This window comes from Lacerta agilis, chromosome 17, assembly GCF_009819535.1.
Source record: "Lacerta agilis isolate rLacAgi1 chromosome 17, rLacAgi1.pri, whole genome shotgun sequence".
Lineage (NCBI taxonomy): Eukaryota > Metazoa > Chordata > Lepidosauria > Squamata > Lacertidae > Lacerta > Lacerta agilis.
The window spans coordinates 36,144,487-36,171,741 of NC_046328.1; the positions used below are offsets into that span (position 1 = coordinate 36,144,487).

At 46.1% G+C, this 27,255-nt stretch overlaps 1 protein-coding gene across 2 annotated transcripts; it reads left to right on the forward strand.

Annotated features, from left to right (window-relative positions):
• The first annotated feature begins 281 nt into the window (after window positions 1-281).
• TMOD4 (tropomodulin 4) lies at window positions 282-25,319 on the forward strand. 2 transcript variants are annotated; one of them, XM_033174712.1, is made up of 10 exons: window positions 282-416; window positions 8,540-8,725; window positions 10,587-10,743; window positions 17,751-17,873; window positions 20,595-20,684; window positions 20,995-21,125; window positions 22,401-22,508; window positions 23,654-23,797; window positions 24,159-24,303; window positions 24,869-25,319. In XM_033174712.1, exons 2-10 carry the CDS (start codon window positions 8,600-8,602, stop codon window positions 24,889-24,891), a joined length of 1,047 nt encoding a protein of 348 aa, XP_033030603.1. In that variant the 5' UTR covers window positions 282-416; window positions 8,540-8,599; the 3' UTR covers window positions 24,892-25,319. The 2 variants fall into 2 exon arrangements, with proteins under 2 accessions (XP_033030603.1, XP_033030604.1); XM_033174713.1 differs by lacking the exon at window positions 282-416 and having other exon boundaries at window positions 8,587-8,725; window positions 10,587-10,742; window positions 17,749-17,873.
• Window positions 25,320-27,255: the final 1,936 nt, after the last annotated feature.

Consider the following 27,255-nt stretch of genomic DNA (forward strand, 5'->3'; position numbering starts at 1 on the left):
TCTGAACCAGCTCTAAGGGCAGCCCCACACAGAGCGCACTGCAGTAGTCCAGCTGCAGTGGAAGCCTGGCTAGGCTTGAAATGAAACAAAACAGAAGCGCCAATAGCATCTTCCCGATTGAACCGGTCCTCCTCTGCTTGGCACTTCTCAGCTGTGGCCGCTGGAGGTCTTGACTGGGCCGCTCGGCAGGTCTGTGGAGTGATTGATAACGGAGTCTGTATATGTGATCTCTCGCTCCTGCGCTCCTCACCCCGCCCGCCTGCCCGGCTGGAAAGCTAAAATAATAAAATGCTGATCTCACACAGTTCCTGGGCTTGCCGCTCTCTCGCTCTCTCCCCGTTTGCCCTGCCTGCTAGGTTCACACCACTCAGGGTGGGGGAGAAAAAAGGCAGAGGCCGACACAGCCTGCCTGGGAGGTAAGTCTGGGTCCCTTTCCCCCCTTTATTCCCTCCTCGGCTTCGTGGGAATTTAAGAGGCAGCAAGCGGGTGGCGAGAAAATTGTACGCCAAGCAAAGGGGAGGTTGCCTGTCACCGGCTATGTTTGGGCTGGGTCCTTGCGGGGTGGAGAGTGTTCTATACACACAGACACACACACAGGCCCAGTCGGCACACGCAACAGATAAGGCGGTAGAATCCTGGCACGAGATCAGCGAGGACTGTACCGTTTTGCCGTGTGCACAGGCAACGCTCCCTGCAAATGTCTTGTGTGTGTCCTGTAAAATCAAATAAAATGAATTTCTGTGCAAGTAGCTCACTAGGTGACCAGTTAGAAAGGATCAGAGCCTGGGGTGGAGTGTGTGTCGTTCCTCCCCCCCCCCCCACTGTTGGGCTTGCCTTCAAACCTGAAGAGACTGTACCACGACAAAGCTGCAAGTTGGGAGTTGGGCAGAAGATTGCTGAAATCCTTCAGAAAGGATTTTGGTTCACTTTCAAGGGGATCCAGGCAGGGTCCTTTCAACTCTCCACCTGCAGCCTGAAGTGGCGCAACCTGCTCTGCAAGGACTCTACCACCTCCTCCTGCTGCAAAAGTGTAGAGCAGGCCCCACCCATGTCTGGTGGGAGGGGTGTGTGTGTGGGCATCACAAAACCCAGTTGTCTCTTGCTAACTGAAGATTTGGAAGAGAGGAGGAGGGCTTGCAAGGAAACAGATCTATGGGGTGAAGGTGGAGGAGAGCTTAAGTAATGTTTTAAGCCTTGATAGCGAGGTTAGAAACAGGTGGATCCTCTAATCCAGACGCAGGAAGTATAGGTGGGTCAAAGGAGATCCCCAAGCGATTGAATTCAGACTTAAAAGTGGCATCAAATCCCCAAAACAGATTTGAACCACCCTGGAACCTTCCCCAAGGCAAGCTGCATTTAAATAATTTTGGGGACTATAGTTTGCAGACGCTGAGACTTGCAGCTCGGCTCAGGGGCAAACTACAGTTCCCGGGATTCTTCAGGGGTTTGTGTGCTTTAACTGTACACAGCCACTGTCTCTCAAATGGTGTGAAACCGGACAGCTATTACCCTTTTTATGATGCCGTCAATGGTGGCAGTACCAGGCAGAGTGACATAGCAAAAACATAAAAATAAAAAGCAAAAGGTAATTGTTACGGATAGTGGCCCCACCCTGAGCATCTCGCAGCCTTAAAGGTTCTGGAAGCCAAGAAGGGAGAGAGAGAGATCTGGGCAAAAGAGGGAGGGCATTTGGCAAGCTCAGTTGTCTGCCTGGGAAATGCGGTCGAGGGCCAAGTTGTGGCTGCGGAGAAGGTGGGGATCACACAGGGAAAAGACGCAGCTCAGGCATGGAGCACCTGCCTTGAAAGCAGAAGGTCCGCGGTTCAATTTCCGACACCTTCAGTTAGGGCTGCCTAAAACTTTGGGGAGCCACTGCTGGTCAGAGCAAACAACACTACACTAGACAGACCCCAGGGGCCAAACTCAGTATAAGGCAGCCTCCTCGGTTTCATTTCAAATTGGCACTTTATTGAGAACTATGAGGACTAGAATCTTAAGGGAAGGGTTGTATCTGAGGGGCAGAGCACCTGCTTTGCCTGCAGAAGGTTGCAGGTTCAATTCCCCAATAGCATCTCCAGGTAGGAGGGCCAGTGGTGGTGTAGTGGTAAAGTGGTAGACTAGGACCTGGGAGAGACCAGGGTTCAAATCCCGCCACTCAGCTATGGAGCTCACTGGGTGACCTTGGGCCAGTCACTGCCTCTCAGCCTAACCTACCTCACAGGGTTGTTGTGAGGATCAAATGAGGAAGAGGAGGAGAATTGTGTACGCCGCCTTGAGCTCTTTGGTGGAAAAGGTGGGGTAGAAATACAATAAATAAGTTAGTAAAAATAAATAGATAGGACAGGGAATGCCTGCCCCCTGAAAGCCCGGAGAGTTGCTGCCAGTCAGTGTAGACAACATCGTGTTAGATAGAGCCGAGCATCTGACCTGGGATAAGGCAGGGGTTGACTGAGGGAATGGAAGGAGGGGTGGAGGTGAAAATTGCACCGAGTTTCAGGGAGCGGATTGCAGACATAAAGCCGGAGTATTCCTAGACACTGTACTTAAAAGGTCTCTAGAGCAGGAGACCCATCACTCCTATCCAAAGGTGCACAAAATTTGCGCACACTAACAACGTACATAGATTAAAATTTAGACTTCAGAGGATACAGACTTTGCAAGCCGATTCACTTCCCATCCAAATTGTCCCACTGATGAATTTTTCGTTTAATGCACACCCCACCCGATTCATCTGCCGCCTCCCAACACTTATGTTCCCAACTGATTCAATTGCCCTCCTCCCCAATCCCCCCATCTCTCAAATCATCTCTAGGTAAAGTCATATAGCTTAGGCCCAGGCTACCTGAAGGACCGTATCCTCACATACAAACCTGCCTGGGGGTTTGAAATCTTCAGGAGAGGCCCTTCTCTCAGTTCCAGCACCCTCACAGGCACGCTTGGTGGGGACACAAGAGAGGGCCTTCTCGGTGGTGGCTTCTCCCAGACAACTTTGGAGCTCCCTCCCTGGAGAAGCCAGACTGGCTCCCTCCTTGTCCTTTTGGTGGCAGGTAGCCTTGAGGGAGTGATTGTTTTTTTGTTTTTGTTTTTTTAAGGAAAGGGCTGCACTACTTTTACTACCTACATTTAAACAGTTTTGTTTTTACTTTGTTTTTAATTCTATTAGGGCTTAATAACCTTTTAACTATTATTTTTAAATACGCTTTTAGCCTTCTGCATTTTATCTGTGTTCTTTTAACTTGCGCAAGCTGGGGAAAGGGGGGCAGATATAAATAAATAAATAAATAAATAAATAAATAAATAAATAAAATAATTAATAATCTTAAATTAACCTGTTTCCTCCCTCCAGTAAATACCCTACTCAGTGACCCAGATCACCATTTCTCCCCGAGTTCATTACCAGTTCAGAAACACTCAGGGCAATTTTTTAAACAAAGAAGATTTGGGGCCAAAGGGCAGAGTCTTGGGGATTTGAAAAGGGACCCATGCAAGCATAAGGGGCTCAGGAAAGGCCTTTAAACTTTGCAAAGGGCACCTGCACACTCACCGTCGGCATTAAGACCACATTAGAGGCAATGCATAGAATAATGGAACCGTAGAATTGTAGGGTTGGAAGGGGCCCCAAGGGCCAAAGGAGGGGCCCATCCACTCCAGTATCTGTGGCCAAACACCCAATGGACTTATGGATCTAGATAGACTGCCTCTGGACCCGGAGGTTCTATTAGGACATCAAAATAGACTGGCTGCTGGACCAGGCCAAAGGGGGCCCGTCTAGCCCAGCATCCTTTTCCCACAGTGGCCAATCAGATGCCCCGAATAGGAAGCCTACAAGCAGAACCCGAGCACAACAGCAGCGAGTCTCCCAGCTTGTGAATCCCAGCGCGCCTGGCATTATTCACAGGCACTGAAGGGAGAGACTCTAGCGTCACGCTGAATGCAGAGATGGTGTGGCAGGTTTCCCGGAGGGCTCCGGGTCGCTGTGTCCTTGCTTCCTACTCGGAAGTCCAGCTAAGCCCCCTCCTCCCTGTTAATTAACCCTCGCACAATGCTAGACCACCTGGCAGGGCAGATCTCCAGACCCAAGAGGGAGCAAGAGGGTGTCAAAAGAGAACTGGCTTCTCTCTCTGTGTTTGTGTTTGTTATGGACGTAAAATCTTCCTTCCTTGGGTACGTTTTAAATTAGAGAAGGGGAGGAGGAGGAGGAAAAGAAAAGAAAAAACCTTAAAGAAGAGTCCGGATAGAGATCTAGTAAATCACGAGCAGTGTGGAGACAGGGGAAACCGAGAGTCTGTCTGCCCAGTGAATCATAGAACTGTAGAGTTGGAAGGGGTTCCCAAGGATCATCCAGTCCAACCCCCTGAAATGCAGGAATCTCAGCTAAAGCATCCATGACAGATGGCCATTCCAACATCCGCTTGAAAACCTCCAAGGAAGGAGAGTCAACCACCTTCCAGCATTGCATAATACTAGAATATGGGGTGGCTGAGTGAAATTGATGTGCGGAACTCACCGCCACAAGATGTGGAGGTGATGGATGCTGACTTGAACCGGCTTTAAAAACGGTGTGAGACAAATTCAGAGGCCTATTGAGGGCCGTTAGTCCCGATGGCTGGAATGGGTCTTTCAGGTGCAGTCTGCCTCAGAGAGCACCAGATTCTGGAGAACAAAGAAAGGAAAAGGCCCTTTCCTAACTGATTTGTGCTGGTGGGCTGAGGGAAAAGGCTGGATTAGATGAACCAGCTTGGCCCGTCTCACATTCTTATGTCTAAACCTGGCGTGTGGCAATGGGATGTGTGGCAGGTGAATCTGGGAAAGAAGGAGCAAATTCATATGTAGTCGTGCATTGACAGCAATGAGCAAAACAGAACCCCCATGTCCAGGAGCAGTTTACCAGATGCAAGGAGTGGGAAGCAGCACGTTTGCCTGTCTTCAGCTTGCTCTGCTGCGGGGGCTTCCCAGCTGCATTTGTTTGGCCCCTGTCAGAGATGAAGCGGTCTTGATGGACACGTTCTCTGTGGCGCTGTCAGAGTAAGACATTAGCGCAGACGTCTAGAGTACCACTCTGTGGGAGGAGGTAAAAATTGTCTAGCGTGGCTTTAAAAGAGAAAGAAAAAAGGTAATCAAAGGGAATATGATATGGCCAACATTTATTTATTTATTTATTTATGGCAATGCAAAGTAGTATCTCCTCCAAAACGGTGGCAGGAAAAATTCAGATATTGAACCAAACACTTGATGGGCGAATATAATATGGGAGTCATCTAAAGGTGGGCTGTCACCACCAACATATTTCAGCATGGAAAGATGTGCCCCTGTGGACGTTCATTTATGCCACACATCCCCAAACTCGGCCCTCCAGACGTTTTGGGACTACAGTTCCTATCATCCTTGACCACTGGTCCTGTTAGCTAGGGATCATGGGAGTTGTAGTCCCAAAACATCTGGAGGGCCAAGTTTGGGGATGCCTGATTTATGCTCACTAAACTTGCCACTGTTGTTTCTCTGCTATGGTTTCTCTCTGACGGAGGCCTGTCAGGGCATTCTTTTTACTCTGACAGGTGGGACGCTTCACCAGCTGAATGTCCACCTGCATGGCAACCGTTACAGCAGGTGTGGGGAAGATTTGGCCCTCCCCTCCAGGTGTTTCACTGAATGACAACTCCTATCAGCCCCAGCGCTCCCAAGGGCCAGGAAGGAGGAGGATAGTTATCGTCCAGGAACATTCCTGCTTTGCGGTGGTTGGACTAGATGATCCTTGGGTATCCCTTCCACCTCTACCATTCTATGATTCTATGAACATCTGGAGGGCCAAAGGCTCCCCACACCTGTGTTTCCAGAAACAGGATGCCGACCCCCACCTCCCCGCTTTTCTTTGCCTGTCACATCGCTTGCTGGAAACACAACCAACTTGCACAACAGGCAGAAATTCCGCTGGTAAAGCTACCCCACAGTGGTTGAATTTCTATCCGCCGCAGGTTGTTAAAGTGCACAGGAAATAGAGAATGGAAGTTTGACCATAATTTAAGACATCTTGGGGAAAACAAACAGACCTATTTAGTTTAGATCTTCCCAGAAGAGGGCTGGCCGAGTTTGCACGGAGGTTGAATTCTGAGAGCACACAAGAACTCTTTGATTCCAGGACTCAGAAAACTTCTTATCTTTTTGGGAAAAGTGAGAAGGAGAGGAAGAGAGAGAAGAGACCGATCAAAGAAGTAGGTTGGAAAACAGGAAGGCATTATTTGAAAGGTGCAAGAAAATGCAGGGAGTCCATCTGATATAAGGGAGGACCTCAGCTCAGTGGTCAGAGCACCTGCTTTGCATGCGGAAGGCCTTGGGTTCAATCCCTGCCATCTACAGGTAGGGCTGGGAGAGAAAGCTGCCTGGCATCCTAGAGAGCTGCTGCCAGTCAGTGTTGACAATACCAAGCTGAATGGACTGGGGGTCTGGCTCAGAATATAGCAGTTTCCTAGGTTCTTAAAAGGATGAAGAAAACATAGAATCACAGAATTATAGTGTTGAAATTCCTGCAGTGCATGAATTCTGGCCACAGCTGTCCTTGGGTGGGCTTGAACCACCAACCTTCTGGTTATCAGCCAGAAGCATTGATCCGTTGCGCCACTGGGTCCTTTAACTAGATTAGAAGGTTAAAAAGAGTCACAGAGTTTAAAAAAACACACACACACCAGCTCAAAAACAAACAAACAAACATTTAAAAGGTACCATGTGTATCAGACTTCAGAGTGCTTCCTTTGCATTCATTTAGTCCTGTACAACAACCCTGTGTGGTGTGTTGGGTCAATTTTGTGATAGAGAAAATGAGACCAGAAATGAAGGAGGGGAAGAGAGTAAGAGCCAGACTGAGAGCATTTCCCTGGACCACTCCCTGCCTGCCTTGTAAGAGAGTGATAAGCAGACAGTAAGTATGGCAATGGGACAGTTTGGAAACAGTTTTACTGCTCAATCTGATTTCTCTTTCATTAGGCTTCAGAGCCTTCCTGCATCTGTCATTTATTCTGATATAGCAGGTTTGTAGCCTGGGGTTGCTCAGAAATTCTAGGAAACCAATTTTGAGACCAGTGTTTAAAAATCGGCGTAGTTTTGAAAGGTTCATTTGACCATCGTGATTCAAAATGGCTCCCAACGGTACCCAAACGTAGACAGAAACGTGCTGTTCATCTCAGGAACCACCGCACACAATTTGGTTATGATACCTCAAGAAATGTCCAAATGCATAGCTAAGAGACACAGAGTGTGCATGCACAGACATATGTGAATGATTTTACATATTTAAAAACATTGCATGGCACAGCCCTCCAGAGAGGATACGACTTCAGACAGCACACAACAGGATGTCCTCTCCCCACAAGCCCAAAATCCCAACCGTGTTAAAGAATCAGCCTAGTCTTAGAATCGTAGAGTTGAAAGGGACCCCATGGGTCATCTAGCCCAACCCTTTGCAATGCAGGAATCACAGCTAAAGAATCCCTGACAGATGACCCCCCCCCCCAACCTCTATCCACAAACCTCCAAGGAAGGAGAGTTCCACCACTTTCCAAGGGAGCCCATTCCACTGCCAAACAGCAGTTACCCTCAGAAACTTATTCCTTCTTGTTGTTTTCTGTGGCTCTTTTAACATAGGGCACAGGGGCACCCATTCCCTTGGGGGGCTTATACCTTTACCCCAGGGAAGGGGAGCCTGTGGCAATCCATATGATGATGGACTATAAGTGCCATCATCCCTGACCACTGGCTGTGCTGGTTGCTGGGAGTTGGGAGCAACATCTGGAAGACCCCAGATTCCTCAGCATTGCTTTAAAACCCTCAGCCTTTGAGAACCAGGTCCTGACAATCAGCTTAATGGGGTGGCTTAAAACAGCTGTTTTGGGGGACTCATTCAACACCTCCCCCCCCCCATGCAGAAGCTTCTGGCAAATGGAGCGCTGCCCTTTAGGCAGGACAGAAAATTAAAGTACAGTGCGAAATACCAGTCATTTTCTTTTGGGTGAACGGGTAAGCTTGTTTGCTTGTTGAACACTCTGATGTGGCCATTAATGCCTGCATTGATCTATTCGTCTGGATTGTTCAATTAAGGCCATAGACTGAAATGTGACCCAATTTGAATTAAACAAGCGCACACACCAAATTTGGATGCTGAGAGTTTCAGGAACAAGATATAAACTTACCAGGAGACCCTGCTCTTCAAAGAAACTCAAGTCACAAGCACCATGGTTGAATTAACATTTGGGTTTAGCCTTGTTGGTGTCCCCCCCCCCAAGTCAGGAGGACTCAAACTTGGAACATATTATGTTACAACAGATCTCACAGGGTTAATTAACTATGTTTTGTTTAATCAGGCGACAGTCTCAATACTACCACTAATTTATAGTCCTAGAAACCAACTTAGCTGATCAGTCAGAAAAATCAAGAGGCAAGGAGTTCCACTGGTTTTCCCCCCAACAGTGTCCCATGTTTTTACACTGGATCTTTTAGAGCTGTCTCCTAGTTACTCACTGGGACTTCTTTCTATCCCCCCTAAATCCAGCTTCATCCTCCTCATTCTACATCACAGGAGAGAACCACCTTTGCATAAACTGCAGCAACCATGACGACTTCATATCAGAAAGAGCTGGAGAAATATCGAGACATTGATGAAGACAAGATCTTGAATGAACTATCTGCGGAGGAGCTGGCTCAACTTGACGTAGAGCTTCAGGAAATGGACCCTGAAGTGAGATTGGGGGGTGGTGACGATTTGGGGTAGAAGGTGGGATTCTTGAAGATTCTAGATTTAATTTTAGGTTTTTGAGGGAAACGGAAATACGACTGCCTAGACATGGTTTTAGGCAGGGGGAGAAATTCAGTCTCACCCACAATTAAAAGACAAACTTACTTACCGGTAATTTGCACTTTTTGCAAATATCGTTTGAAATTTCACTTCTTCTAATTTTGCAATGTAGTTCTCCAGCTAAGTAATGTGTGCAACAAAATGCAGTTGACAGGGTAAAATGTTCCTCTAAATGTATACATTAGGGAAACTGACATACAAAAATGCATTATGTTACAGAGATTTGCTCAAAAAGTGTGTACACAAGGCAAAAATGCTTTAAAATATGTATGCTGAAATAAATTCACACTAAAATGTTGATGAATTTTTGCGATGAGTTTAAAAGAAATTTCAAGCTAATATGGAGAACTGAACTTAAGATTGATAAAATGAAAGCAACCAAAACTGGCAGATTCACCTATCCAGATGGTTTTTTTAAGCAAACCCCCTGGTGCTGAATCAAAACGTTCATAGCTGCCTTCTTCTATTAAAGGTTTATTGGGTTAAAATTCACAGCCTTCTTGAATGTGAAGATGGTGAAACTTAATTTTCCTTAGGGGTAATAAGTGAGACTGCAACAAATGTATGGTATTAAAAACAGCTTATAAAAATGTGTTATGAGAAATTCGCACTAAACGCTGATGAATTTTCATGAGGATTTTTTTTAAAATTACAAATTGATGCAAAATGTAGATAACTGAATCTAAGATTGGGGGTGGGGGTGGGATGTGAAACTGAAAGAACCAAAACTGACAGATTCCGCCATCCCTTTTCAGGGCATGCCATTCCACACACCCTCCACTTTCGTGCCCTGACATCAGAGGCAATCTGTGAGCACTGTGCATGCCCAACTATCTGGACTGTTTTGGGGAGGGGGATTCCCTCAGGTTTCCCTCCTCTAAAGAGAGATGCATAGTATTTATTCAAATTTTGGGGTTCTCCCAAGCCTGCTGATCCCTGTGCATGGATGATAAAGATCAACCCTCAGAGAATGAGTTTGCTTAAAGTTTCACCTTTTAAGTCTTGGTGATAACTTTTAATTTTTATCATAGCATTTTTAAAAGGTCCTCAAATGCACCCATTTTACATACACAATTGTGAAGTATCTTGCAAAGATTAGCCATGCTTGTTTTTTGGGTGGCTTCTTCCTCCCCATCTCTCTGCCCTGCCATTGAGCCTATAACTCTAACATTAAAGGGGTAAGGTTGCAGGATGGAATCAAGTTTAGGAGAATACTAATTTGGATTTTTGCAATGTACATTCAGCTTAGGAACATTTGCTCGGGAAACAAGAAGGTATGGGTATCGAGACCAAATATTGTCAATTATCATTGTCATAATCTACATACAGGTTAGGAAATAGTCCCACATCTAGGCAGTAGGTGTGGAAGGAAATTTAGATTGCTATTTTCCCAGGAATTGTTTCTGGCCACCCCTACAAATCCCTCCCTCACAACCCCAAGGGCAAGTTTTGTGATGATGAACAAGCGCACTGAAAGTTTAAAAGTAGTAGCCGTGTCAAGTCACTCCCAGTCATTTCCCCTTGCCAGTGTTGTTAGGTGGGAGAGGGGAGCAGGCACATTCAACAGATGATGCCTAACAGGGAAATATAACAAAGCCCAAAGCTTCACCTGTTGAGTTAATTTTGATGGCCCAGTTGAAAGTCCTTGTTCTGATACAGCCAGAAGCCCTTTCCTATGGTACTGGGCGATACAATGCCACACTGTTGTATAACTCACTCACCCCCATTCTGCTCTGCCTCATAGAACGTGATGCTCCCGGCGGGTCTCCGGCAACGAGACCAGACAAAGAAGAGCCCGACGGGTCCATTGGATCGGGATGCCCTCATGCAGCACCTGGAGAAGCAGGCAATGGAAGCGAAGGAGCGGGAAGACCTGGTGCCCTTCACAGGAGAGAAAAAAGGTATTTGTCTAATTTCCAAGCTGGATGCTATGATTCTAAGGCTGGGTGGATGGACTGCCAAGCTTTCCAGCTATCTTCTGGGGCTGTCCCATCTGCAGCAGCAGGATGTGCAACTGTGATGCACAAAGTGCCACCTACAGATTTTTGCAGATTGAGCTGCTCTTGAAGGCAGAGGAGCAGCCCATTTAAACAAAAAACTTATGGTCAGCTGGCAACCCTAAAAGTCAGTTTCAGTGAGTTATTTATTTATTGCATTTATATCCTCCAAGCAGCTTGAGGTGGTGTGCATGGTTCTCCCCCATTTTATTCCCACAACAACCCTGTGAGGTAGGTTAGGCTGAGAAGCAGTGATATCCAGTGAGCTTCATGGCTGAGTGGAGATTTGAACCCTGATCTCATAGTCTGACACTCTAACCATTACTACCATAATGGTTACTATTGAGTTACTACTGAGCTACTGGGACTGCATGAGATCATACCCTCTGTGATTGGTGGGTTGTATGGAGCATCTGGATTGGCCAGGTCTGATTTAAATAGCAGAAGCCTGGACATCTGCCTTTGGACAAATAAATTTTATTTTCTGCCTGCTGTGTTTCAGGCCCCGGAGTACTCTCACCCTCTAGCATTTCTCCTGTTACAAAGACGTAGAAATTCATCCTATTCAAATGTCACATCAAACTGTGGTCAGCAGCTAGGCATGACACTAATTTGAGAAAGCATGGTTTGCCATCAGCCCCCAAATCCATTGGTTTGTATGTTTCCAGACCAGGCTTGTCTTATGCATCACCATGGTTTGTGTCTGGCGCCAGAAACCATGGTTTGACAAATCTGCAAACCATGGGCCTGTACTATGCTTGGTTGTGACATTTGAATTCGCAAACCATGCTTTGCAGTACCGGTAATCTGGTGAGCAAGGCTGAGAAACCATGGTTTGTGTGCTTTATGATTCAATGAGATGTTCAAATTGACAGAGCAGAGTGACTACTAGTTCCCTGTCTCCAGAAGCCACTGCACCATCAAAATGAGAGTAAATGTATCAGCCTGTGCTCCGAGATGTTGGGAAACAAAAGCAGGCAAGCAGCTGTAAACCTTGGTTTGCTTGTACTTTGATTATAAACTGTGGTTAGCACAAACCATGCTTGGGGTGCCAACTCTGAACTGTCCTGGCCTTGAAAGCTTGCACACTCCTTTGTGACACTTTGATTGACTTAATAAAGCCATTGCCTGATACGGATTTTGGAATTAGACATTTGCAATATCCTTAAAAAACCCTGGGTGCTAGCATCAGTTTTATTGGTGGTTCCAAATCAATGGCTGCCATTTTGATTGGGGGCAAGAGGTGCTGGAGGCATGTGCAGAGAGACAATCACGTACAGCCCATAGGTCTTCAAGGCCAGCTCTGTTCCAGCTTGGCGCCGGGCAAAAGCTGCTCCTGAGTGTTGCCAGAATCCTACTGTGCGTGCTGTCCCAGAATTGAGATGGGATTGAGAGGAAAAGTTATATTTAGCTCGGCCGGGAGCACGCCGAGGATTCAAAATAGCCCGGTGTGTAGCTCAGATGTCCTGACCCACAAAAGGTTCCTAAGTGCTCCTGGTAAAGGCTAGTGGCATCTCTTCAAATCATCCATCAACACACCTGGGGGGAAACATTTGTAGCCCTTTCTCATGCATGTCGGCTCCAAACTGAATTGGGACTTCCTTCTGAGTAGACGATGGCACACTTGCAGCTGCATGTTCTTCATCCTTGACCTTCAACTGCAGCTACTTGACCCCACAATGAAAGGTGTGAAAAGGAGGACATTGATTTTAAGAACTTGCCTTCATTCCTAGTTGCGTCCTTCACGTATGCTAAAAGCACTTTCAGGGCATCCTGCTGCCATACATTAAGGGCGTTTGTCATATTCTTCTTTATGATGTTCTTCCATTTGCAGATTTTGCATGTGACCCTGAGAGCTGAGGTATTGCAAAGGGATTCCCCTGTGAGACCTTAGAACTGAGCTGTCCAGTGGCTTTGCTTAGGTCAGGCAAAGGTTCTTGTCATTCACTCGCAGAGTTCCTCTCTGTGTGACACCAACCAGAGGAACCAAAGTTTTATAAACAGCTTGTGAGAGCATAAATTTGAGCTGTCCTGTGGTTCGGCTTGCCAAAAATTCTTTTTAAAAAGCCAAAGTACATATATATCACATCTTATTTGGTAACATTTTAAAATACATTTCATTCCACCTTTGACCTCAAAACTTGCAGAAACTTTATATTCTGCGTCAGAAAACACATCCCTAAAAATGACATTTTAGAAACTGATCACTGGTTATCTGCCATTCAGCTGAAGATAGGCAGAGGGCAAATGTTCCATCCCTATACTCCAGGCAGACTCCTCTGACTTTAAGAGCAGTACAACAGGCAGAAATCCAACCAGTCTACCTTACTGGTACATGGAGGCAGAGTGACAAGGAAATCTCTTCACTTGTTGAATTCCTCCCTGTGGCATTTATACTCCACCCTTTCTCCAAGGGGCTCTATGTCGCCATGCAAAAACCCTGTGAGGCATGCCAATCTGAGAGACTGTAGCCAGCTCCTCCAGTGAACAACAAGGCTGATCGGGGATTTAAATTCATGATGCATTTGGCCTTCAGCTGGTACATCAGAACCCATTACAGCAGGAGTAATGTGTCTCCCACCCATTTCGAGGGCCCAATCCAGCTGTACGTTTAGCCTGAAGAGCTGTCACATGGTAGATGGAACAAGCTTGTTTTCTGCTGCTCTGGAGAGGAGGACCCGAACCAATGAATTCAAATGACAAGAAAGGAGATTCTGATTGAACATTAAGAAGAGCTTTCTGACAGTAAGAGCTGTTCAAGAGTGGAACGGACTTCCTCAGAAGGTGGTGGACTCCCCTTTTTTGTAGGTTTTAAAACAGAGACCAGATGCCCCTCTGTCATTGATCCTTTAGTTGTGATTCGTGCATTGCAGGGAGTTGGACTAGATGAACCTTGGAGTCCCTTCCAACTTTACAGTTCTGTTATTTTAAATAGCTGTCATGGTGAGATGAATAATGTAGTGTTTGGCAGAAACTGAACCGCAGTGTAAGAGAAACAGCACCGATTATGACTAATGCAGTTTGGAATAGAAACCGTTGCCTTCTGACATCCCTTGCATGTCAAAAGCAGCAGCACTACCCTTTCCAGATATCTTGCAGCATAACCAATGGCGTTTGTGCTGAATCTTGCCGGTGCATTGGCCAATCCCGTGGAGAGGCAGCAGCAGTCAGATTCCGAGTGCTGGTGATAAGGAGCAACAGGTGGACTCTGCCAGCAGATTGGAAGATGGTTGTGTGTGTGTGTGTGTGTGTGTGTGAAGGCATCTCAGGTTCACCCTATTCACGCCCCTCTCACTTTGTGGTTCCCACGCTAATTTACTTCTCTCCACGCTGGAACGAAGAAAAGATCCTAGAGCCGGGATGTTTCTAAAGGGCAGCTTTGATTCTCCCTTTGCCCAGTCTCATTGGGGCCTAAAAAAAGATTTCCTGAAAGTTCACGGTGTCAAGAGATTTTCTGAGAGGAAACCTTGTCCGTGTCTTCTTTCCTCCCTCTCTTATTTTGGTTCATGTTCTTAACATTAGAAAACCAACACAAAATAGAAAAGAAATGCAATTAGTAATTGCGATACATGTCTTAATGTTTCTAACCTGAGCGTCAAGTCATCACACTGTTGTTTTGCTCCAGTTTGAGGCATTGCCGTCTCTCCCCACCCTTATTTAATTACTGCTGCTATTTTTATACTTGGAAAAACTGTTTTCACCGTAACTACATTTCTCATATTCTTTATCCCTCCCCCACCCCTGTTCTCTTAATCTCACAAAATAAATTAGTGCATTGCAGCTCATAGTGGCTTGGTGTTTATATTCTAACAATTTAAACAGATGGCACCTCTTCTTCTGTTGCTACTTTTAGTACTGAGCAATTAAACATCTGGCTGCGATTAAGAAATCCCTTGCTTCCTCTCTGTAACTAAATCACTGTGTTTTGGGGGCATGGAGAGGGGTTAGATCTGGGGCACATGAAATGGAACTGTCTGGTGTGGCCGCTTTGGAATCCCAGCTACTTTAATGTTGGCTTTAAAAAACAACAACCAGCCAGCAACGAAACAAACAGCGCAAGTTTCTAGACCTGATTGTGTCAGATAGTGTAGAGAGAACTGCTAGTGTGCCATGGGAAATAATAACTGGAATAATTTGAGGACCCTGAATCCTCCACATTGAAATTCTGGATGACTGCTCTGGGCATCTGCTAAGAATCGGCAATCCTTCTGCCTCTCTGGGATGGATCATTTAGTCACTCCCCCGTACAGTGATGTAACAGAATCACTGTTCCAGTCCTTTTCCAAACGGGCAACCCACACTGAATGGGAACTCAGGCAGAAATGAAGGGTGGAAGAGAAATTCAGTTTGGCTCGCAGTTTAACATAGAATCATAGAACTGTAGACCTGGAAGGGACTGTGAGGGTCATCTAGTCCAACCCCCTGCAATGCAGGAATCTGGACCTAACTAATTCAAATGCCCCAAATGATACAAGAACGAGAACGCAGCTACCCTTTGAATAGTACACTTCTCCAGATTTTGCAATGCAGTTCTCCCGCTATAAAGAACATTAAGCAAAAAAAAAAAAAATGCATCTGTTGGGGAAAGTGTGCATAAAAATTATTATCATTATTATTACACACAACCTTGGGAAAAGTCTTTCCAGGTAAGAGAATAAAGTGCCCCCCTCCCTTTTTCCACTCTGAAAAAAAATGTATCCTCAGATGTTGGACTCATTTGGGAAAACCTGCTACTGCTTAATCACAGAAGTCTCAAAGGCATGCCCGTAAAAAATATAATAATAATAATAATACCTTTATTGTCAATGTACAACCTGTGTACAATAAAATTAACCAAGCCTCCCCCCCACAAACACTCAATCTCATTGCACTCTGTGTGCTTGTCACACAACACACCAACTTCAAAATTCAGTTGCACTATATTATTTTCCATTCAGCAGCCTAACAGCCCACGGATAGAAACTGTTTTTTAGCCTGTTGGTACGACTGATTATACTTCTATATCTCCTGCCCGAGGGTAGAAGATTAAAGAGGTGCTGGCCGGGGTGTGAATCGTCCCTGAGAATTTTTCTCGCTCTCCTAAGGCAGCGATCCCTTGCAATGTCATCTAGCAGGCTCAGGGGACAGCCCATGATATCATGTGCTGTGTTCACCACCCTCTGTAAAGACTTTCTGTCCGTGGCTGTCAAGCCAACATACCACACTGTGATACAATATGAGAGGACACTTTCTATTGTGGGCCGGTAGAAGGAGGTCATCAATTGTTGTTTAACATTGTTCTTTCACAAGACCCTGAGGAAATGGAGTCTCTGTTGGGCCTTTCTAACCACCTGAGTTATATTGTTTTTCCAAGTGAGGTACAGTGGACACTCGGGTTGTGAACGCGATCCATGCAGGAGGCGCGTTCGCAACCCAGAGCATTCGCAACCTGTGCCACTGTGTCTGCGCACGCGTGTGATGCAATTCAGTGCTTCTGCACATGTGCGAGTGCCGAAACCCAGAAGTAACCCATTCTGGTACTTCCAGGTTTGGCGTTTTCGTATCCTGAAAATGCGCAACCCGCAGCGAGCGCATCCTGAGGTATAACTGTATTCACTAAGGTTAACTCCCAGGAATTTAAAGGAAGAGACTCTCTCCACACAACGCCCCCTGATATTTTTGTTGTTTAGTCGTTCAGTCGTGTCCGACTCTTTTGACCCCATGGACCAGAGCATGCCAGGCACTCCCGTCTTCCACTGCCTCCCACAGTTTGGTTAAACTCATGTTGGTAGCTTTGAGAACACTGTCCAACCATCTCGTCCTCTGTCGTCCCCTTCTCCTTGTGCCCTCAATCTTTCCCAATATCAGGTCTTTTCCAGGGAGTCTTCTCTTCTCATGATGTGGCCAAAGTATTGGAGCCTCAGCCTCAGGATCTGTCCTTTCAGTGAGCACTCAGGGCTGATTTCCTTCAGAATGGATAGGTTTGATCTTCTTGCAGTCCATGGGACTCTCAAGAGTCTCCTCCAGCACCATAATAGCCCCTGATATACAACGGGGCTAGTTCCCCTCTCTTCCTCCGAAAGTCCAACACCATCTCCTTTGTCTTGCTAATATTTAGGTGCAAATTATTCTCTAGGCACCAAGTAGATACTTTTTGCCTAGATACTGTATGCTGATTCATCTCCACCTGTAATTAGATCCATTATGGTAGTTTCATCTGCAAACTTAATAATTGCAGTAGATGGATCAGATGAAATACAGTCACATGTCTACAACAAATACAGGTAGAGACTCAGCACACATCCCTGTGGGGGTGCCAGTGCTGAGCTTCAGGGAGTAGAAGTAACAGGCCCAATCCTCACTGTTTGTGTCCGATCCCTCAGAAAGTCTTTAATCCAGTCACAGATGGATACATACAATGAACAAAGTTAATTAATGTTAATGTAATAAAAACAGAATGTTTCCTTAAAATACTTACTGAAATAGAAAGGTACTGGTATTTGTCAAGCTGCTGAAGTTTAGTGGGAAGGGGTTTGCCTAATCTCAGCCTGCAGGGAGCCCAACAAGAAGGAAGCCACCATACCAAATACATGGCTCCTGAGGGGTTTGAGTTGTGGAATCGAGCCATGGGGTGGGGGACACTAACAGTGACTCACCCAAAAACCTCAGAAATCAAGCAGGGATATAAGGGAATCAGGCAGTCCTTGAGGTATCTAGAACCCAAGTTGTTTAAGGGCCTTGCTAATTAATTATAAAAACCTTGAGCTCGGTTTTGGGGGCATTTCACTAAATCTGGCTGGATTTCAGAATGGGGAAAGTTTTGGAGAATTTTTTTTTGGGGGGGGGGGAATTGCTTGAATGAACTGCATCGTATGACCTTTTCTTGTGCCACTTTTAATTTAGTTCATTTCCTCCCCTAACCTAAACACCAGGAAAACCCTTTATTCCAAAGAACCCCAAGAGGGAAATCCCCAAAGAAGAGCAGATCACACTGGAACCTGAACTGGAAGAAGCTTTAGCAAATGCCACCGATGCAGAGATGTGCGACATTGCAGGTAAAAAGCGTATTTCTCGCCGGAGGGTGGTGGGCAGAGAGCTGCTCCATGTTGGGGGCACAGACAACAGTGAGGTGTATCGGATCCCAGTGGCAGTTTGCTCCAAATAGGGGGAAAGGAAGCTCATCGTTTCAGAAACCTCTTGGCATTTATTAACAAATTATCAATGAAGGGCGTTTAATAAATACTATCCATCTGCTCAAAGAGAAGCACAGACGTACGAATGCACCCAGTACACTGTCAAGTTAGGTCCTTGGGGTTGTAGCCAATGTTAGAGTAGACCCACTGACATTAATGAATGTGACTCACTTAGGCCTGTTTTTTCCAACAGGTCTATTCCATGTAGTACTTAGCTGGCTACAACCCTCAGCTTGGGTCTGTGCATGGACTTCTTCTTAACCCCTTCTCAAGCCACTGACTTAGATATCTGGAGCAGTCCGCTGCTCTGCATGGGGATGTAATACTTACTTATTTATTCCATAAAATATATATTGTGCGCAGCTTGATTGTAAACAAAAAAACCCTCAAAGCAGTTCACAGAAGATAAAACAGTAAAATCAACAAACATTTACAACCCTACCTTAAAACTTCAGTCGAAACAAAATAGAGGATTCTTTCCAGTAGCACCTTAGAGACCAACTGAGTTTGTTCTTGGTATGAGCTTTCGTGCATGCACACGAAAGCTCATACCAAGAACAAACTCAGTTGGTCTCTAAGGTGCTACTGGAAAGAATCTTCTATTTTGTTTCGACTATGGCAGACCAGCACGGCTACTCACCTGTAATTAAAACTTCAGGGTAGGCTTGTCTAAACCAGAATGTTTTTAGCAGGAATGAAGAACGCTTCTTGCATTGTCCATTTTCATGCAGCGCATAGCTAAATGGCAGAACTCCCTCCCACAGGGGGCAGTGATGGCCACCAACCTAGATGGCTTTAAAAAAGGATTAGAGAAATCCTTGGAGGAGGAGACTATTGATGGCTACTAGCCAAGATGGCTATGTTCTACTTCCTGAGTTGGAGGCAGCAATGCTTCTGAATACAGTACCAGTTGCTGGAAACCTTAGGAGGGGAGAAGGCTTTTGTGCTTGGACCCTGCTTGTTGGGTATGTGTTTGTGAGAACACGATGGGTCCCCTTTGGCCTGATCTGGCAGGCTGTTCTTACATTCATATTGCAAAGGAAATACAATGTCTATGCAAAAGAAAACCAGTCAATTGCACATCACTAGTGGATGGAAAGCAATGACAACAGCAAACACTAACCCTATTTGCTGGATTGATTTCCGTCATGGACATGGGATGAATAAGCGGACATCGTAAATTCCTGCTCCCATTTTTTCTATTGATTGGAATTTCTCTGACATCCCCATTTCTAGGAGGGGACTCTGTTGCAGGCAGCCCAGTACAATTGTAACAACCTGTATTGCATAAAAAGCAGGTGGGTCTCGCATGCTGGCCGGTGACCACCGGGCGGGAAAGTCCCTTGATGTCACCTCCTTGCCAAAGCCTCACGTATTTTTATTGCCCCCATGGCTCCCTGTCCGGTGTAAGCCGATAGGGCGAGAGCACCCGAAGTGTCTGATTTTAGCCTCTGCGTGGCGCTAAGCCAGCCCTACTCTCCGCTTGCTGCTGAGCTTTGGGAATCGGAGCTGGACGCGGCGCGGATGGACCGGAGCAGAAATGTCCCCACTAGCTATGCTGCTATCCTGACAAAGCAGGTCGCTCCTGTCCCTGTAAATAATGGATTTTCCACAAAGGATTTTTGAAATGTCGGTGCCTACAGAAAAAGGGAAATGCATGGAGAAACCTCCTTCTCCCAGGCACAGGGCTGGCAGCACAGGTTGGGCTAATCAGGCACCTGCCGGGGTCCCAAACCAAGGAAGCAGGTCCCACTGACAAGAGCCCCCTCTGGCTGCTGTCTCCTCTCCACTCTTGCAACCTGCTCATCCAACTGCCTCTCAAGCATGTAAACAGTGGTGGCAAGAAGGAGGCGGAGGCACTCACTGGCAAGCAAGCCAGTGGCAGCAACATTGAGGCAACATTGAGGCACATTGAGGCACAGGAGCAGGAACAGATGGCAATGATGGCAGTGGGTGGGTGGACTCACTGTGGGAGGGAGCCCACAGGAGACATCTTGTCCAAGGCCCCCTGCAAATCTGGAACCGTCAGTGCCCTGACAGACTCGCTTAAAAAAAAAAAAGTGCCTAGGGAGCATTTCTGCATTTACAACCACAGGCTGGTGTTTTTAACTATCTGATTATTTATGGATTTTGTTATACTCTAATTTTGAAAGGTGCCATTTATGTGCAGCTCTCTATCCTATCCACTGCTTCATGTGGTTGTCTGGATAACCTGACACTGTGTTTGATGTTTACAGTCTGTAGATCAACTTGATAGGTAAAACAGGGGAGTCCCTGCCTGTAGTCTGAAGATGCTCCTCTGGGAAGTCAAAATAACAGCAAGCCTGCATGTAGAATACTAGTGTGTCAAGGATTCTAGCTAAACTATCCCCACGACGTGCTACACTTCTATGTGTGGGGAATTTAAAATGCACTTATACAGGGAGAGCTAGGCCTAGTGATCAGAAGAGGGGTAGGCCTCTGCTCTGTACAGTTCCTTGCACATGGTTGGCAAACCAAAATAAATTATCAGAATATAGTGGTGTGTTGTTGTTGTTTTAAAAAAATACAAACCTGGCTATTTCCTTCTCTGCTTCCTTGCAGCTATCCTGGGCATGTATACCCTCATGAGCAACAAGCAGTATTATGATGCCATCTGCAGCGGCAACATCACAAACACGGAAGGCATAAACAGTGAGTGATTCCTTGGTCTGCATCTTACAGAGGGTGGCAAATGACCAAGGAGTTAGGAGAGACTGTTGCCCGGGAACCAGAAGCAACTGTCAAACTCAAGTGGACATGTTTGGGGGCTAGAGTCCCAATCCTAAGAAGACTAAGCAAAACACTCACCAATGAGAACAGGCTTCAAGAGAAGGGGCGTGACCTGGGAAGGGTCTTGAGAGCTGGAAAGGGAAGACTGGAGAGCCACATTTGCCCCCTGGTCCTGAGGTTCTGCACTCTCTTATTCAAGACACACTCTCTATTTTATTTTTCTCTCTCTCAGGCGTAGTGCAGCCTGATAAGTACAAGCCTGTCCCAGATGAGCCTCCAAACCCCACAAATGTGGAGGAGACCTTGACGAAAATCCAGAGCAACGACAAGGAACTTGAGGAAGTGAACCTTAATAACATTAAGGTCAGTACCAAGTCCCAGGAGGACACACTTGGGTGCTTAAGCAGGCAACAGATGGAACAGCCCCTGTTTTGGAGTCCATCACTTGTCAGAAGAGCAGATGCTGTGAAGATGTCAATGGGCTCAAGCACATCTAGCTGATTTTTTAAAAGCACCTCTGGTGGCAGAAACAAGCACCTTGCTTGTTCCTTGCTTCCAGTCAAGCATGGAGGCTGCTTTATATGGAGTTGGATCCTTGGTCCATCTAGCTCAATATTGTCTACACTGACTGGCAGCAGCTCTGTTTCAGAGAGTTCCTTCCCGGCCCTACCTGGGGATTGAACCTGGGACCTTCTGCGTGCGAAGCAGATACTCTGCCACTTTCCTCTAAATGTGAGCTAAAGTTCCAGTCCTCATGGTTATGAACAATTAAAAGGATTAATTGTCAGAGGATAGGGGTCTGACCAGTGTGAGAGTGGGCCGATCCTTCAAAGATTAAGAAATACAATGGCAGACCCTCCAAGTGTCCCTATTTTCCAGGGACGTCCAGATTTAGAGAAGACATCCCAGTTTCTGATTTGATCCTAGAATGTCCTGCTTTTCTTTAGGATGTCCCTATTTTCATTGGAGAAATGTTGGAGGGTATGGAGTTATCCAACCCCCAAGCCATCTGAAGACAATCCTGTATGGGGAAGTTTTTTTAAATGTTTGATATTTTATTATGTTTTAATATGTGCTGGAAGTTTCCCAGAGTGGCTGGGGAAACTCAGTCCGATGTGTGGGGTATAAATAGTAAAATTATCTTTAGAGAATGGGATGTCCCTATTTTCATCAGAGAAATATTAGAAGGTATGCAATGGTCAAATAATAAATATTACATGTGCCTCAAGGTGATTTACAAACTTACTTTAAAAGCATCTAAAAATACTTTAAAAAACAACACAAAACAACAGCTATTTCTCAAACTGTGATGTTGTCCCACAGAACCAGGACAGCCACAGTGAAAGCCCTGCTCTAAGCAACTGTGGAGCAGACTGGATATTTTAGGGATTTGAAGAAGAAGAGAAAGCAGTGAGCTACGGCTCTTCCACACCACACTGTGAAAGTGTCATTAGCATATTATAAATCATTTTTGTGCTACTACCGGTTAGGGGAAAAGTGGGTTTTCGCTTTGGGACATGCGAGATGTCAGCAGGAGAGGGGTAATGTCATGTGGTCCCTCACCCCCAAATGCAGGAACAGGTAAGGTTTGAAGCCAGATTTTGGGTGGTGCAGATGAGCCTCTCTTCATTCCAACAGGACATTCCCGTTCAGACGCTGATAGAAATCTGCGACTCCATGAAAAGAAACACTGTCATCAAGAAGCTCAGCCTGGTGGCAACCCGGAGTAATGACCCAGTGGCACATGTAAGCTTTGATGTTGCGCCTCCTCTGAAAAACTTCCTTGCCCGTTAACAGGAGATCTGGAGCTTTGGCTAGGGTTGAACCCTAACAGGGAACTGGCAAGGGAGAACAGAATTGGAGAAGGATGACTCCCTGTGATCACTCATGGAACCTTCCAGGCTAGAATAGCCCCAATTTAGGACAACTTATGTAGGCTTTGTGGTTAACCAAATACAGGGTGAACAGGACCAAAACAGAATCAGAACCAGAGCCCTGATTTAGTCCTGCTTAAGCAGGGATAGGAGAGTCTGCAGCACTCCAGATGATGCTGAACTACAACTTCCATCAGTCGTGGCCAGCCCAGCCTTTGCTCTGGCATTTATTTATTTTATTCAATAAAATTTATATACTGCTTGATTGTATATATAAAAAAAACAACCCATCCTCAAAACTGTTACAAAAAAATCAAATTCTCAGTTAAAGAAATGTTGCAAGCAACTATTTAAAAACACTCAAAACAAATTAACGTCAACGATAAGCTAAAAAGCAGGTGAAAGCACATGTCAGCATTCTACACATCCAGATAGTCTTATCAAAAAATATTTTTAGCAGGTGCCGAAAAGAGTACAGTGAAGGCACTTACCTGATATCAGGAGGCAGTGAGTTCCAAAGTTCCAAAGGGATAGTGGAAACATCAGAATGCTGAGGCAGTTCAACATCACCTGAAGTTATTGTTTTCTTTTGTAGATCATGGATGGGGATTTTGGTGTCTTCCAGACATTGCTGGACTCCAGCTCCCATCATCCTCTGTGACCATTGCCCATGCTGGCTGCTGGAGCTGCTGGGAGTTGGAGACAGTGGCTGAAGACGATACAGTAGTACTTTGGTTCTCGAACGGCTTAGTTGTCAAACAAATCAGCTCCCAAATGCCGCAAAACCAGAAGTAAGTGTTCTGGTTTGCAAACGTTTTTCGGAAGCCAAACGTCCGGCGCGGCTTCCGCTTGAGTGCAGGAAGCTCCTGCAGCCAATTGGAAGCAGCGCCTTGGTTTTTGAATGGTTTTGGGAGTCGAACAGACACCCGGAACGGATTAAGTTCGAGAACCAAGGTAATGTGTACCACCTCTGTACTTGCAAGAGTTCCAGAACTTTGCCTGTTGTTCTGCCCCCAGGCTGTGGCCGAGATGCTGAAGGAGAACCAGACCCTTCAGAGCCTCAACATTGAATCTAACTTCATCACCAGCGCTGGGATGATGGAAGTCATTAAAGCCATGAAGCAGAACTCCACGTTGACTGAACTCAAGGTGGACAACCAGGTTAGCCGGCCTGCATTTTGGGGTCAGAGCCCCTTGCACTCTTCCTCTGCTCTGCAGCCGGATGAAACGGCGAGCAAAGGTCTCTCTGCAAGGCGGATGGAAAAGCCCTGCTTGCCTTCTCTCTTTGCTTCAGCAAGGTGGCTTCTTTGTGTTATCCTCAAACCATGCTCCGGTTACATTCATGAATTTGCAAAGTTCATCCCGCAACATCCTCTTGTCTCCTCGCAAACCCAATGCCATCATATATATATATATATATATATATATATATATATATATATATATATATATACAGTAGTGTGGGGCCCCTCCTCGCTTCCTTCACACTTCTCATTTCTCTTCCTTCCTTCTCCCCACACAGCGCCAGCGACTGGGCGATTCGGTGGAGATGGAGATGGCCGCCATGTTGGAAAATTGCCCTTCCATTATCCGCTTTGGTTATCACTTCACGCAGCAAGGACCAAGGGCCAGAGCCTCCATCGCGATAACCAAGAACAACGAATTACGTAAGTGGCGCTGGTCGGTGACCCCCGTGGCCTGTCCTAATTCTTGAATGGATAATTGAGTGGTCATTTTTAGTGGGTGGACATCATGGCTGGCTATCCTGTTCCCGATGTCACTGGGAAGCCCATAAGTAGGGCCAGAGGGCAACAGTGGTCTCCCCACCTGTGATTCTCAGTAACCTCTATTCAGAGGCATACTGCCTCCAGCAGTGGGGGGAGAACGTGACTGTCATGGCTACTAGTAGCCTTTGATAGCCGTACTGTCCTCAATGGATTTGTCTAATCTTAAAGCCATCCCCGTCGGTAGGCATCTCTACCTCTTGTGGGAATGAGTTCCAAAGATGAACTATGCTCTGTGCAAAGAAGTCCTTCTCTTTGTCTGCCCCAATTTGCTCTGCACACAGAAGTCCCAGCTTCAACTCCCAACGTATCCAACCCACTGTCCTAAACCCCAGACAGCTGCTGCCGGTCAGTGTAGAGTCTACTGAGCTAGATGGGACCCCAATGGCCTGACGGGGTATATAAGGCAGCGTTCAGTGTCCTCACATTGCTCGTCTTCCCTTTGCAGGCCGCAAGCAGAAGAAAACATAATGGCCCACCCCCTGCGACTGAATCCAGAGTGCCCTTAAGCTTCCTCACGTGCCTCTAAACAGCCTTTTAAGCTCTGCCTGCCTCCCAGAGACAGAGTTTTGCCAACAGCAAGGATTTTTATTTTATTTCAAGAAGAGAATTTCTCGGAGAGATTTGCCCTGCTGTTCCCCCTTCACCTTGGCGACCGACAACCCCACCCCCACCCCAATTCCTTGCAATCTCAGGTTCTTTCTTCCTCCGAATCCAGGCTCCCCGTCTTTTGATTACCTCTGTAAATAAGAGAGATTTCGGAGAGACGCCCGCCCTGCCCCCAAAGAACTGGCTTTGTTCTCCGCTAAGGACCAAAGGCAGTTGTAATCTTCCTATCTTTCCTAAACAAGCTACTATTATTAAATGATTCGGCACCATCTCGCTGATCAAAACCTGAATACGTATATTATCTCAAGTTTCTTGGGTCGACAGCTTGCATTTGGGAATGCTTGTAATGGGCAGCCCCATGCCTGAGATGTGGCCTCTTCCCCAAAGCCTTCCATCACCTTTTGGGAAGCCCAGCCAAATGGGTGGGGTATAAATAATAAAATTATTATTATTATTATTTAGGTGCTGCTGGCAATGGTGACTGGCACGAGACCCAGCCTTCATTTTACCATATGGGCGTAAGCACAGCATCAGAAATAATATTTCCCCCCCTGATAATTAGCGTGGCATTTGGGGTTTACACTAGCACACAGGCCAGGTAGAAATCAATTTCATTTATTCTGGGTTGGAATGTTCTGGAAAAGATGGGCAGGTGGGGAGATTAAACTCCTGACACACCAAGTTTGAGGGTGTCTAATTAAATCTAGGTCCTTTCTCCTGCTCTTCTACTACAAAAGGGAAATTTGAGATAAGTTTGAGGTAAATTTAGCAAGGAAAGAGCATAAAAAGAGGCAGGCCTGGAGATCTGCCAAAGCCACCCTCATAAAAGTCGGCCAACAATGGCCTCACACTCCTGTCAGCTAATATCTGCCATCAGGTGCCACATGGGGTGGGGAAACCAGGATCCCAGAGTCACTTCTCTGTTCTCCAAAATGTCATTTTGGCATGTTAAGAGGCTGGACAAAGAAGAAAGAGGTTTCCTTTCTCCCTTTTAAAAAATTGAACTATAGCGGAAACAAAACACCAAACAAGCCCCAGCGCCAACAGGATCAAATTCATTTTTTTCCTCAGCGGTGCCAGGTGTGTGCGTGAAAATATGGAAATTGAGGGCACCCATTTGGGCCTCGGGAGTCAACAAACACTCCTAAATTGGCAAAGACAACCGCAGGCCAAAAGGATGACGGTTTTTATGGGTGCAAGGAGATATTAGTCAGGAAGCCATTTCAGTGCCTGAGGGCATCATAAACAAATTTGTTTCCCTGCACTTGTTTGGCGTGACAGAGATCTGCCAGGCAACAAGGCCTACAGTCCGACGTCCTCACAGAATGCCTTGATGACGGCCGCCATCTTAGGTGGAAACTAGTGTTTGTAATTCCCTTAGTGCCACTAGGGCTAACAAAGCTCTGTCATAAAAAGTGACAGGAGAAAAGTAATAGAACTGCCCTCTGGCAGCTTGATTTACCTCAGACGGGGGGGGGGGGGCAAAGATGAGAATGAAAAATGAGGAAACAAGGGCTGTGAGGGAAATAGTATAGAAATTAGGACAGATGAGGGAGACCCTTCTGGAACATTCTGGTGGCTCTGGACCAGTATTATTGAATTGAATTAAGCTGCCCTGTCTCACCTCAGCTTGCTAAAGGAGGGAGATATGGCTTGAGGGGAGGCTGTTTTATTAAAAAAATGGTGCTGTGGGTGGTGCTCACAGAGATAATCTTTCTCAAAGCCAACCCCATGAGGTAGGCTGAGCTGTGAGAAAGAGGCCGGGCAGGATCCCTGTGAGAGTTTCATGGCTGAGTCTTGGGATTTGAACTCAGATCTTCCCAGTATGACATGTGATTTGCTACACCACAGGGATTCTCTTTTTCCAGTCACAAACACGGGAAACGCCTTCAGTGGGAACCAACACATTGATATTTAACAGAAAGGAAAAATCAGATGAGTGTGTTGAAAGGTGTGTGTTCCAAAATCCCTGGTTTGGTATCTGGAGAATCCAGTGCACTTAGAAGAACAGCTTTCACTTCAAAGCCACAACACAAACCAAGTTTCTAGTCCTCGGGACTGAAGAAACAGCCTGAAATGATGGAGACACTCTCAGGGCTGGCAGTGTGGGGGCCGAGGGTAGGGTTGCCATTGCTTAGGCGCTGCCCCATGAGAGCCAGTGTGGTATAGTGGTTAGAGTTCAATGGAGATGGCCTAACTCTGACTCTATACACTCAGCCATGAAGC